At 44.2% G+C, this 13,721-nt stretch overlaps 1 protein-coding gene across 1 annotated transcript in view; it reads left to right on the top strand.

Moving 5' to 3' along the window:
* The first annotated feature begins 4,902 nt into the window (after nucleotides 1–4,902).
* Nucleotides 4,903–13,721, top strand: part of DEGS2 (delta 4-desaturase, sphingolipid 2) — a 30,339-nt gene continuing 21,520 nt past the window's right edge. The window contains exon 1 of the mRNA XM_065403981.1: nucleotides 4,903–4,984. Within this exon, the coding sequence (XP_065260053.1) occupies nucleotides 4,903–4,984 (82 nt within the window). The remainder of the gene's footprint in view (nucleotides 4,985–13,721) is intronic.

Raw genomic sequence — 13,721 nt, forward strand, 5'->3', positions numbered from 1 at the left:
CTTAGCAATTGGCTGAACAAGAAGTAGGACTGAGTGGACTTGTAGGCTCTAAAGTTTTGCATTGTTTGAGTGCAGTCATGTAACAAAAAAAAATCTACATTTGTAATTTATAATTTCACGATAAAAAGATTGCACTACAGTACTTGTTTGAGGTGAATTGAAAAATACTGATTCTTTTGTTTAACATTTTTACAGTGCAAATGTTTTTAATCAAAAATAATAATATAAAGTGAGCAGTGTACACGTTGTATTCTGTGTTGTAATTGAAATCAATATATTTGAAAATGTAGAAAAACATCCAAAAATATTTAATAAATTTCAGTTGGTATTCTATTGTTTAACAATGTGATTAATCGTGATTTTCTTTTTTTTAGTTAATCGCGTGAGTTAACTGCGATTAATCGACAGCCCTAATAATAATTATTATGAATAACAATAATAAATCTAATATAATTTCAGGGCTGCACGTGGAGAGGCATCAAATGATGGAGCAGTGAGGCAATAGTCCTCTGTATGACTCTGATATAACTACCTGGAATACTGAATTCATTACTGGGAACCTTACTGCCAGAAAGATACTGAAAAACTGGATGGAATTCAGAGAAGATTGACTCAGATATGAGGAGGCTGAAGCCAAGGAACTGATTTATGAAGAAAGATTAGGATGGAGAAATATGCAGTCAAGCTAAGAGAGGACAAAAGGTCTGGGACTTAATTATCTACAGCTATTTTAAAAGTGCAAAGAAGGCTAGAGTAAGTTATTTAGGGTGGTACATGGGGTATAACTAGGACTAATGGGATGAGCAGAGCTGACCTTGGGATCCAGCAAAACCAGTGGCCAAGGTCTCCTCTGATTTTCTCTGTAAATGTCACACCTAGTCTCAGTTTATGGGACAACAGGTGTATGGACGATTGCAGAATACCCATATCAGAAGAGGTAGAGGATGCTCTTTGGGTAACCTAAGGATGTGGTAAACAGGGGAAGAGAGTTCATGGCATTTATCAAGACCATCCCATTCTTCCTAAAGTATTCCCAAAAGGAGTCATGAGTGGGTACAAATATTTCTCATCAATTCCTCCTGGCATTAGGCTCTTAGGGGGAGGGATTCACATTTTCAATTTAAGATTGGCACCTATATAATCATTGAGATCAGCAAGACCTCTAGGGTTAAGAGAAACCTTCTTTGTCTGACTTCATCAAGGGAGCAACAATACTTCCCATTCTTTCTGAAAAGCAGAGTTAGAACAAGGAAACATAAACTAAGGACCCCAGAATTAAGAGATGACAAGGATAACAAGGATCCCAGAAATTACAAGCAGTGATCAAAGAATAGATTCAGCTCCTACTTGACCATCTTATTTAAGTATTTCTTGAGGTGTTCAGGAAAAGATGTCTAGACAGAGAGAAATTAATATATAGATTGTCAGATTTTGGCCACCTTACCTTTTTTACTTCTCATCGCTAGAATGAGGATCAGTTGTGTTCAAATATTTGGATTATGCCTTAGTAAGAGCTGGAGCTGCAGCAACAGATTCATCATGGTTTGACTGCTCATTGCTACTGAAAATACTGCCTGAAAATGGCAGGAGACTGGAGAAATGTGACATCCTGTCTCTATCGAGAAGAAAGAGGGAAGAGCCAGTTCTCATCCAGGTCAAGCTTTTCCACAGTGCAACACAGGAACGTGGGGGAAGTGAGCATGAGGTATTTATCTACATTACAGGGATTAAGGTTTGTATCATTCTCACTGGGCCAGGTTCCTCAAAGGAAGTTCTCCAAAGCTTTGCCTGCATTTGAAACAAGTGCATGGACTTCACTGGGGCAAAGATATTTTCTTTTTCCATGGAGGTGATATTAAATGCTTATGGATCATTTGTCACAATTGGAGTAAAAAAAAGTGCATAGGGGAGAAGATGCTCAAAAATAAGGAAGTGTAAACTGTATCATTATCCCATCAATCAATGTAAATTCCATAACGGACATTCATTTCTAGACAAATCATGCAGAGGCACTGCTCCCCTCCCCACCCCCCACTTAGTAGCATACACCTCACCAAACACACACATCCCAAAGCATAAGTACAGCCATACTGAGTCAGACCAATGGTCCATCTAGCCCAGTATCCTGTCTTCCAACAGTGGCCAATGCCAGGTGCTTCAGAGGGAACGAACAGAACAGGAAATCATCAAGTGATCCAATCCGTGTCGTCCACTCCCAACATCTGGCAACAGAGGCTAGGGACACTCAGAGCATGGTATTACATCCCTGCCTATACTGGCTAATAGCCATTGCTGGACCTATCCTTAGGAACTTACCTGGTGTTTTTTTCATTATAGACATAGTATCAATTGGACATTAAAATGATGTCCACGTAATAAAGAAGTAATAGCTAAGTTATGTCAACAGTCCATTCTACAGGTACCCAGAATCCCCCAAGAAGAAATGACCCCACAGAGGCACTTATTTCTTGTTAAATATTTACTACCATAGCCTAGGGAGGAAAGGTCACAATGTCAAGTAGCAAGAACTCCTACTCTTGCCTTTTCTGATAAATTTGTGTTGTGATAAATGAAAGAGGGGCAGGGGTAACTCCCTTTTATGGACACCCAGCCAGCCAGTTAGCTATAAAATCCCTCTTAGTAGTTGTTCTCTACTTGCTTTACCTGTAAAGGGTTAAAAAATCTTCCTGCATAGGTAAAAGAAAGGGAGTGGGCACCTGACCAAAAGAGCCAGTGGGAAGGCTAGAACTTTTTAAAACTGGGAAAAAACTTCCCCTATTTTCTTTCTGTCTGTTGTTGTTCTCCGGAGAGAGGGAGAAGAGCAGCAATGCTGTAAGAAGCTTTGGGCCAGGTATGAAAAATCATCAGCTCATACCTAGAATCTACTCGTTTGAAACCCCAAATATGTAAGTAGATCAGGAAATGTCTAGGAAGACACGATTAGGTTTATTTCTTTTTATTTCTTTATGGCTTGTGGACTCCTCTGTGCTAAATCTAAATGCTTTTGTTTTGCTTGTAACCTTTAAGCTGGACTGCAAGAAGGTCATTCTTGATGCTGAATTTTTGTAAGTGGGTTTTTTAAATCTAGCAATAGCCTGAGTTTTCAAATGTATTTCTTTCTTTTTGTTTTTAATAAAATTTACCTTTTTTAAGAACAGGATTGGATTTTGTGTCCTAAAAGGTTTGTGCACATGTTGTTTAATTAGCTGGTGGCAACAGCTGATTTCCTTTGTTTTCTTTCTCAGTTCTTCCCCTTGGGGGGTGTGTGTGAAAGGGCTTGAGGGTATCTCACAGGAAGGAATTCCCAAGTGCGCCTTCCTGGGTTCTCAAAGGGGTTTTTGCACTTGGGTGGTGGCAGCATCTACCCATCCAACGTCAGAGAAAAACAACCTTGGGAGTTTAATACAAGCCTGGAGTGACCAGTATTAATTTTTAGAATCCTTGTGGGCCCCCACCTTCTGCACTCAAAGTGCCAGAGTGGGGGATCAGCCTTGACATGTGTCATGCAGCATTCTTTACACTCTTGCATTAAGTATGTAATAAAAGAACTGAAACTATACTGATTTTCCACTACATGCATCCGAAGAACTGGGTATTCACCCACGAAAGCTCATGCTCCAATACGTCTGTTAGTCTATAAGGTGCCACAGGACTCTTTGCTGCTTTTACAGATCCAGACTAACACGGCTAACCCTTTGATACTTGAAACTATACTGTTCATTATAGTGAAGTCTTGTTACAACTCTCCCAGCACAAAATACTTACAAATAATTCCAGAAGCAGTTAATGCTAACCCACTCCAGCCCAGCCCATTGCTTTCTCTTCTAGCTATCTGAACCTCCCCATCCCTGTATAACCCACCCATGCCACCCCATTTGAACCCATCCCATCCTATCCCCATGTAACCCATTCTAACAAAAACCATCCCATTCCATTCCAAACTCTTGTATAGCAACCCACCTATCTCCATATAACTCATTCCAACCTATCCCATTCTAACCCCTTGTACCCTAACCCATATCCATATAACCCATTCCAACCTATCCCATACTAACCCCTTGTACCCTAACCCACCTATGTCCATATAACACATTCCAACCCAACCCACCTCATTCCAACCCATTGTTTCCCATTCTAACACACACCATCCCATTTCATTCCAACCCCTTGTATTCCGACCCAGCCTATATCCATGTAACCCATTCCAATCCATATAACTCATCCAACCCAACCCAGCCAATTCCAGCCCTCTCTATCCCAACCCAGCTGTGTGTAACCCATTCTAACACAACCCATCCCATTCTTCCAGCCCTCTCTAACCCAATCCACCCCCATCCTCCAGTAACCCATCCCATCGCATCGCAGGCCATCAGTTCTAAGCAGCCCACCTCACAGCCCATTCTAACCCAGCATAGCCCATTGCAGATTCACTCCTGCCACCCCAACCCTTCCAACTCATCCCACCCCAGGGTAACCCAGTCTCACCCTCACTAGGCTTCCTGAGCCAGGGTAACCCTGTCTCATCCGCACTAGGCTTCCTGACCCCAGGGTAACCCAGTCTCACCAGCACCAGGTTTCCTGACCCGTCCCATTCGGGTGCAGCCCGGCCCAGGGTAACCTAGTCTGACCCACATCTCACCCCAGTGGCTCCCCCAACCCGGCCTCTCCTCTGAGCCGCGGGGGAGGGCTGGGGCAGCTGGGCGGGATGGAGGTGGGCTCAGCCCCGCTAGCTGAGCGGGGAGGAAGAGCTGGTCGGAGACGGAGCAGCCAGTCCCGGAACCGGGCTGGGCGGGGAGGCGGGAGCCTGGCCGAGCCCGCGCCCGCCCCTCAGGTGAGCCCAGGCGGTATAAAGCCCGGGGCCGGAGGGTGGGGTGCAGAGCTGGGAGCATTGGCTGGGTGAACATGGGTAACAGGGTCACCCGCGGGGACTTCGAGTGGGTTTACACGGAGCAGCCCCACACTCAGCGGCGGCGGGAGATCCTAGGTAGGCGCCCGCCGCGGGCAGGGGGGAGCGGCTGGCGGCAGCCGCCGCGGGGAGGGCGCGGGCAGGCACCTGCCTTCCCTGCTGCCGTGGCCGGGCTGGCCCGCACAGCGAGACGGCGATGAGCGGCTCTGCCCTTTGCCTGTTGTAATCCTGCTCCAGTGCCTGGCACTCCCAGCGCTCCCGGGGCTGAGCCGCATCCCTCCGCTTTGCCTCTGGGGTCCCGGCGCTCGCTCGCCCATTCCCGCAGACGGAGCTTCCCCGCCGACACCTGCGTCCCCCGCGCCGGGGAGCCGCTGCAGCGCCCAGAGGGCGACCCTACCCTGCCCTGCCCCTTCGGGGGACGCTGCTATCGTGGGAGCTTCTTTGTCTTCCTCGGTGGCTCTGAATCCCTGTGCGTGCGTGAAAATCTTCCTTTGCCCTGTTTGTTAAACTGCTGTTTCCTCGTCTCGCTCTCTGGCCCCTTCCCCCCACACACCCTGGGAGATTCACTCACGAGAGGGAAATCATCAGCAAACTGCTCTGGCCTAAGCCTGGAGGGTTAAACTGTTCAGCTGTGGCATGTCCTGCAGGAGAATTCCTACTCCAGCCTGCAAACGCTTATTACTGGAGCCTCCTGTCCTGCTTGCAAAGGAGGCACTGGCTTATTGGTATATCAGGTTTTCCCATAGCTAAGTTACTTTAGACTGGAACTGATCCACCTTCCCTTTTGGAGTGAACAGCAGCAGCTTGGAACAGCAGGCCAATGAGCCATGTCTGGGGGTTGTACTGAATTGTAACACAAATGTCAAGAGCCAGGAACTGAGTTGGGGCAAGTAGAGATCAGACACTGATCAGGTGCACACTGCTCACTGAACATAAGAATGGCTATACTGGGTCAGACCAAAGGTCCATCCAGCCCAGTATCCTGTCTACCAACAGTGGCCAATGCCAGGTGCCCCAGAGGGAGTGAACCTAACAAGCAATGATCAAGTGATCTCTCTTTTGCCATCCATCTCCACCCTCTGACAAACAGAGGCTAGCGACACCGTTCCTTACCCATCCTGGCTAATACCTATTAATGGACTTAACCTCCATGAATTTATCTAGTTCTCTTTTAAACCCTTTTATAGTCCTAGCCTTCACAACCTCCCCAGGCAAGGAGTTCCACAGGTTGACTGTGTGCTGTGTGAAGAAGAACTTCCTTTTATTTGTTTTAAACCTGCTGCCCATTAATTTCATTTGGTGGCCCCTAGTTCTTATATTATGGGAACAAGTAAATAACTTATTCACTTTCTCCACACCACTCATGATTTTATATATCTCTATCATATTCCCCCTTAGTCTCCTCTTTTCCAAGCTGAAAAGTCCTAGCCTCTTTAATCTCTCCTCATATGGGACCCATTCCAACCCCTAATCATTTTAGTAGCCCTTCTCTGAACCTTTTCTAATGCCAGTATATCTTTTTTGAGATGAGGAGACCACAGGTACTGCAGGGCAGAGCTGGGTACAACTTTTCTGATGGTGTGTAAGAATGGCCTGCCAGGCCACAGTTTGACAGGTCGGGGCAAAGAGGCCAGCAATTCATAGGACCCATGTCCTAGCCAGAAAAAAAAAAAATCCCATTCCAGTGACTTGCAACATGCCTTGGCATGGGTTAAAGCTGTAAAGATTTATAATAACCAGGGATTGGATCACCAGAAATATAGTACTTCAAAAACATTCAAATCTAGTTAAATCTTTAGTAAAATGAGGACCTTGGGACACTTCCTCAAAAGTAGACTCATAGGCTTTAAGGTCAGAAGGCACCATCATGATCATCTAGTTCAGCGTTTCTCAAATGTGGCCACCAGGGGCTTTTCATGCGGTCACAGCCTTGTGGGTGGTGATGGGATGGGATGGGATTGGGGGGGGGGGGAGGGAAGCTGCGGCCCCTCCCCCAGGCCCACCAGTAGGGTCTGGTCCCTGCCCCCTTCTGGAGCCACAAACACTGTAAGAGCAGGTGATCGGTGGGAGTTTATCACTTTTCTGGGGGCAGTGGGACTCTGGCTTCATCCATGTGGAGGTGGGCTCCTTCCCCCAACCACAGGGTTTCAAGCTCTGGCCCCAGGTTCACCCACCACAGCCGTGGCCTCTGCTGCCTCCTCCATCTGGACCCACAATTGTGCCCCCCCCCACACACACACCTGCCTCCCTATCCAGGTCTTAATTTTTCCCCCAGCTTGCTGGGGCTGAGTAAGTCTGCTGTGAAAAGTAATATTAACAAATATCGCTTTTCACAGTAACAGACTTACTAGCTAGCAAGTCTAAAAACAACCAAAAAAGCAAAACATGCAAAGCACCTTATTTGTGTTTCTATTCCGTTTAGGTCCAGTAAAGAATAGAGACAATTGTCAATTATTTTGTCTGCAAAAAAATTCTAAAATAAATTACAATGATTTGGACATGTATATATGCACATTTATTTGTTTTTTCTAAAGTTAATTAAGTATTTTAGGAAAAATTGTCAGAGTGGCCACAGTGAGGCCATCAAAAAATTTCTTCTGAGAACCCCGATCTAGTTTGATCTCCTGCACATTGCAGGCCACAGAACCTCACTCACCCAAGACGGCCCCTCTTCTCTCTCTTTTCTCCTCTCCTCCCCTCCCCTCCCCCCCAACCCCCGAGCCAGACACCTGTAATCTTAAAAAACAAAAAAACACTGTTCTAAGAGTAAAATTCTTATGTGAATGAGGAAAGAGCCTGGCCATTCCATTTATCAAACAGACATTGAGTAGATTGACTGGGATTCCTAAATAAGATAAATCTATTGAGTATATTGGTAGACAGCACATAAGAAAGTGTTCTGGTGTGTGTTTTCAGGGCTCTAGGCCAAGCCACAAAAATCACTGCTTTCCACTCATGTGTCACCGGGTATATTTCTGATTTGTACAACATGATGTCCACTTCCAGACTGCAATACAGGAATGTGTTTGTTATGGGGGCTACCTCTGAAAAACACTCATCAGCTGCTATTGTTATAGGAGATAGCTGTTGCTAATCTAAGTACTCATGATATTCTCTCTTCCTGTGAAAAGGGGCACAGCTCTTAAATGACTTGTAAAAGAGGCAGATTTGTCTTATGGTTAAGACAGTAGAGTGGGACTCAAGAACTGAACCCAGAATTCCTGGCTCAGCCAGCCTTCCTGTAGGACTTCAGACAATTCAGTTAATCTTGCTGTGTCTTAGTTCCCTATCTTTAAAACAGGATAATGCTTCTTTCTCCCACCTTTCATCTGTCCTGGCTAGTTAGATAGTAAGCTCTTCAGGGCAGAGACTCTTTAAGCACTGTACAAACATATAGCTCAGTGGGACCCTCATCTTGCGAGGGGGAGGGCATCTAGACACTACCTTGAACCAGCTGTTACTGTAACACAGGAAGCTTGTGGTCAGGGCCAGTTCTAGGGGTGGGCAAGCAGAACGGTAGTTCTGAACACCAGCTTCCAGGGGGTGCTCAGTTGCTGTGCCATTTAGCTTTTTTTTTTTTTTTTTGCTCTGCTCCAAATGGCTGGCTTTTTGGGGACTCCATTCTGATTGTGTCCTGGCTCCTTGGGGCGCTAGCTCCTAGCTCCTTGATGAATGAAGCACCCTCATTCATCAAGGTACCTCCTCAATGAGTGGATGCACAATGTCTTTCTATACTCTGAGATATACTGAATCAGTCTTTTGCTTTTATCCACAGACAAGGCCATCCTCTCACTGTCATATTCCTTGTCACCAATGGTTTTGATGCATATAGTTTCTTTGGTTTTTCATTAACTTTTTTTCTGGATTGATGCAAAGGTGGACAATTGAGCAATACACTATGTAATTGGTTTGCCCAGGAGGGATGACCACTCCCTCCTGCTTGAATGGGCTATTACTGAGACACATGATTCCCTGGTTACTCATTTTTTCACTCCAAGGCCATAATTTTCAACATAGTTACATTATTCTTTGTACACACACCTCACAATGACTGAGTATTGATAAGTTACAAGCTTTCAGTAGAGACTTCATATGCTACCCTTTATGGATAAACACCAAGGAAGCAATGTGCTACATGTATGAGTTTGTCAGGTCTCAGACAGGAGTTGCTTGTAAAGAACAATGTGAACCCTTTGCTAGTTAGCACCCTGGGTCACAGTGGGCCATTACCTGGGAATAGAACTAGTTGAATTTTTTCATTTGAAACTTTTCTGATGAAACGTTGTCTCTCCTGAAATGAGAATTTTAACAGAAAAAATTAGTAGTTTTTAAATGTTCCAATTTTTCAACAAAATTCAAAGGAAAAATGAAAGTTGTTTTGGTCCCCTCTTTCCCCCACTCCCATTTCCATTTCTCTCCCTTTCTTTTTCTATTTTGTCACTGAAAAAGGATGTTTGGGAGATGGTGATTAGAAAAATCAAAAAAATCAGACTTCAAAACATGTTCACTATTTTCTGACCATCTCGTTTTGTGAGCCAGTAATGTTCACCCTCCACAATTGGTACTAACTACCCATTGCTCAGAAGGTGAGTTTCAAGATTTTGATTATACAATATAGGTTCTGTCTACCTGATGGATAGACTGTCTATCTTATGTCACAGCAGCAGAGTTCAACAGGATTGGAACTGCTGACTATCCCCCGGTGTAACTTCATACCTGAACAGGGGCAAAGGAGGAACAGGACTTGCTCCCTTAGCCTGTTTGTGCCCTTCCCGCCCCCCCCCCCCATCTCTTGTTTTCATTTTTGCCCTATGTTTGAATTTGATTGCTCTTATTCTCCAATTTTTCTTCATCTTATTCTTTTTTTTTTTTTCTTCCTTTTTTTTCCTTTTCCCCTCAGCCTCCTGAGGTTCTGTTCCTACCCATTATTCTCCCCCTGCCCTGTTGTCTTTCTCACTTTCCCGCTCCTCCTTATGGTTATCCCATTATTTGAGAGCTGACAAAGTGCCTGGTACTGTATCCCATACAGACTAGAAATATCTTCACTTCTTCCCCCTGCCTTGTAGTGTTAAGGGTAGGGGAAGCCCTTGCTGACTCCTTCTACTTGCTTACTAGTTAATCATTAACCTTTATACTCTGCATAGCATAAGACAGATAATTTATAGAGAAGAGAGAGGGCACAATCAGCCAGTGGTCATGCAGGGCTTCATACAGGTCAATACTCTACTGTCCCTGATCAGACATGGGCTAGAGGGTATGGTGCAGTGCAGGAGATGTCCTATGTATGCAACCAGGTATAATGAGATTGAAAACCATCCTGGACTTCAGGACGTGCTTTGTGTCACTGCCTGGCCCAGACTTTTCACCCACAGTGGGTGGTGCCAATTCTTAACTGTAAGAGAACATCATTTAAAAATCAATAACTCAAACACAATGAATGTTAGTTTCACTTAGATAAAGGCATCCAGCTACCACAATGAGCAGAATATTAAAGCCTAGATAGAATGAGACCTCACTTGCATGCATGATCAAATCTAGTTTATAAAACCATTCTAATAAACTTTACTGGAGAATGGTGTTTTGCTTCACAGAACTTACTTTAAAAGAACAGAGGTGCTTAAATACAGCTGAGCTAAAGACTGAATCAGTTAACCTTGCCAGTGACTGGCTTTGAATGTTATAGCTGAAAGTGATTTACCTTTTAACTCTAAATCTAATTACCAGATCTCTAGGATGACAAATTCATTTTGTTCCCTGTTAAGGAAAACAGTGTAATTGATGCACAGTCAACCTGTGGAACTCTTTGCCAGGGTATGTTGTGAAGGCCAAAACTATAATTGTGTTAAAAAAAAAAAAAAGAAGTTCATGGAGGATAGGTCCATCAATGGCTATTAGCCAGGGTGGTCAGGGATGCATCCCCATGCTATGGGTGTCCCTAAGCCTCTGACTGCCACATGCTGGGAGTGAATCACTTGATAATTGCCCTGTTCTGTCCATTCCCTTTGAAGCATCTGGCATTGGTCACTGTTGGAAAACAGGGTATTGGGCTAGATGGACCATTGGTCCGACCCAGTATGACCATTCTTTTGTTCTGACAATACAGGGTAAGTCTTTTGTGAAAGACTTATTCCTATATGTACAGCACTGCAGTGGTGCAGCTGTACCAGTATAACTGTGCTGCTGCAGCATATCTGGTGAAGATGCTCTATGCCAACGGGGTTGAGCTCTTCTGTTGGAATAAAAAAAAAAAAAACACCTCCGCAAGCAGCATATGCTATGTCGACAGGAGAACCTCTCCCGCTGACATAGCGCTTACGTTTGTGTAACTTGGGTGTGAATGAGCAAGATAAGTTTTGCTGACATAGGCTGTAGTGTAGACATAACTTTAGTGAGCAACTGCAAGAAATCACCATTGTTTTCTGGTGTCTGACTTTGTGGTTGAATCCATGCCATAGAGGCTATTTGGCTGCTATGTCTACACTAGCAATTTTGTTGGTGTAACTTATGTTGTTCAAGGGTGTGTGTGTGTGTGAGGGGTGGGAACATGACAAGTTACACCAACAGGAGTGCCAGTGTGGACAGTGCTATGTCAGCGGGAGACGCTCTCCTGCTGACATAGCTACAGGCGCTTGATGGGGGTGGTTTAATTATGTTGACGGCATAGAGAGGCTACACAGAAGATCTTACAGCAGCCCAGCTGCATCAGTACATGGCCTAAGGCTGTTTTTACCATGTATCCTGCAGTACATTGGGCACCTTACTGTACCTAAAAAGCACTCCCTGTGATGAATGAGTTCAAAATGGCTGCTGTTGACCTTCATCTATTATGCTTCTCTCATGGAGACTTTACACTGTCTTCATTGATTCTTTTAATCTGAAATAAACCATCCCAACTGAAAGCCCAGATATGGTTAGGGAACATCACAACCAACCTCTCATTTAGACTAAATATTTTTTATTTTACTTGCTCAAATTAAGACGAACTGAAGTTCAGATTGTACAAAAGCAAGGAACCTTTTTATATTTTGACTCCTTGAGTGACTTTTCAGAAGTATTTAGGCTAGTGTCCTACATTTTTGGTCCTTGGTCTTCTAATAGCAAATACTTTTCTAATTATAATACCTGCAGTAATACTGGCTTTGCTCTATCCCTCAATATCAAACTGTCACTTTTGGGCCAACATTGAGAATAACACCAAATCACCACAAACATCCCATCGTTGCAGTGTCTCTTGTCACTCAACAGCACACCTGGTGGTTAATTAAAAGTTGTATTGAGGGTTTCTGAACGGAATCTATCCAGTCCTCATCTGGTTCTCTCTACGAGGGAATAGAGAAATTAGGAGATCCTTGGCCACCTATGGGGGAATATATTACCTCACCTAAGCCAAAAGGGGAGAGGGAGTTTAAGGGTTGGTGAGTGTAACATTTCTGTATCTAAAGCCATCTGGTTTATCATGATACATTATGTGGTGCTAGTATCCCCAAGTTAGCTTGCTGGGGGTTGTGGGTGAAGGGAGGGATTAAAACACAAAAAAGGGCTTGTTCATTCTGGTGAGCTGCTGAAAAACACAAAGCCTTTTCATGAGAGAATGGAGTGAAAATATATTTACTTTGATCCTTCTTCCATATAAATACCAGATCAATTAAAGGGCGCAGCAGTGTGGTAAGGTTAAATATGCTGTGGTTTTTGGTGCCTCTTATTTGTTCTGGCAGGGAGTCACTTCAGAGTGACTTCATGTTTGTTTAACAGGGCACTGTCCTGGAGGCCCAGGTGTCACTGGGTTTTTTTTCCCCCTTTGCTTATAAGGCCCTTTGAAAGCCTGGTGTGAAGAGGAATGTCCTTACTTCCATTGCACATGCATGTTGCTGCTATTGTCAGCTAGTCATGAGTCAAAATAAAGAGGAGCATGAGGGAATAAAACTTCCCCTCTCTGCTAAACAGAAGTATAGTTCCAACCGCTGCTTCTTTAGAGCTCCCTTTCCTTACTGTTGGCATACAGCCTCCCTTCTGTCTTTCTCTCTAATATGCTGTGCATAGTTATGCCACTATAAACATTAAATATACGATGTAAGCGTCTCATGTCAGCAAGGAGAAATGCCCCCACTGTCCTGCCACTGGCAGCTGCAGGCCTGATTGGATCTCCACCTCTTGTTCTGCATGTGAGAAGGTACCACCTGCTCAGCTCTCTGAGGCAACACTATGGGGAGCTCAGAGCAAGAGATCCACTGCCATTCTTGATGCAGAGGGGGAGCCCGGAGCAGTAGCCTCGGACAATATTAGTAGGTTTTATCCCCTACTTATTTCTTGCCATGTTGAAAAGATTTCTCCAATTGTAATTGGAAATCTCTATTTGTGTAGTTATAATCCTGCCCTGCACCCATTTGACTGAGGGGTCTTAGATGTGGGAAGACTAATTCCACAGCACCAGTTTAACATATGACATTAATGAAACAAGATGACTGACTCTAATATGCTACAGTATTTTCAAAACCATTTTTGACTGGGATGACCTCAGTGAGCAACTACTAGTTAGTGACTTGTAGCGTACTAATGCTCCTCATTCTGAACCTTTTAAAGGGATATTTTTAGGGTAAACTTCCTTAATTTTGTTGCTAGTAACTTAGATTATTAAAAGAAATAATTACAAAATGTTTTGTTTCCCATACACAAAGAACAGCTATCTACTTTCAATCAGTGACCTTCATTGCATAAGATGAAGGGGGGGGGGGGAACCCTACAAAACAAAAGTAAGGTTTCAGAGTAGTAGTCTGTATCAGCAAAAAGAATGTGGAGTACTTGAGGCACGTCCATG

The sequence above is a fragment of the Emys orbicularis genome, chromosome 4 (assembly GCF_028017835.1).
Source record: "Emys orbicularis isolate rEmyOrb1 chromosome 4, rEmyOrb1.hap1, whole genome shotgun sequence".
In the NCBI taxonomy this organism is placed as follows: Eukaryota; Metazoa; Chordata; order Testudines; family Emydidae; genus Emys; species Emys orbicularis.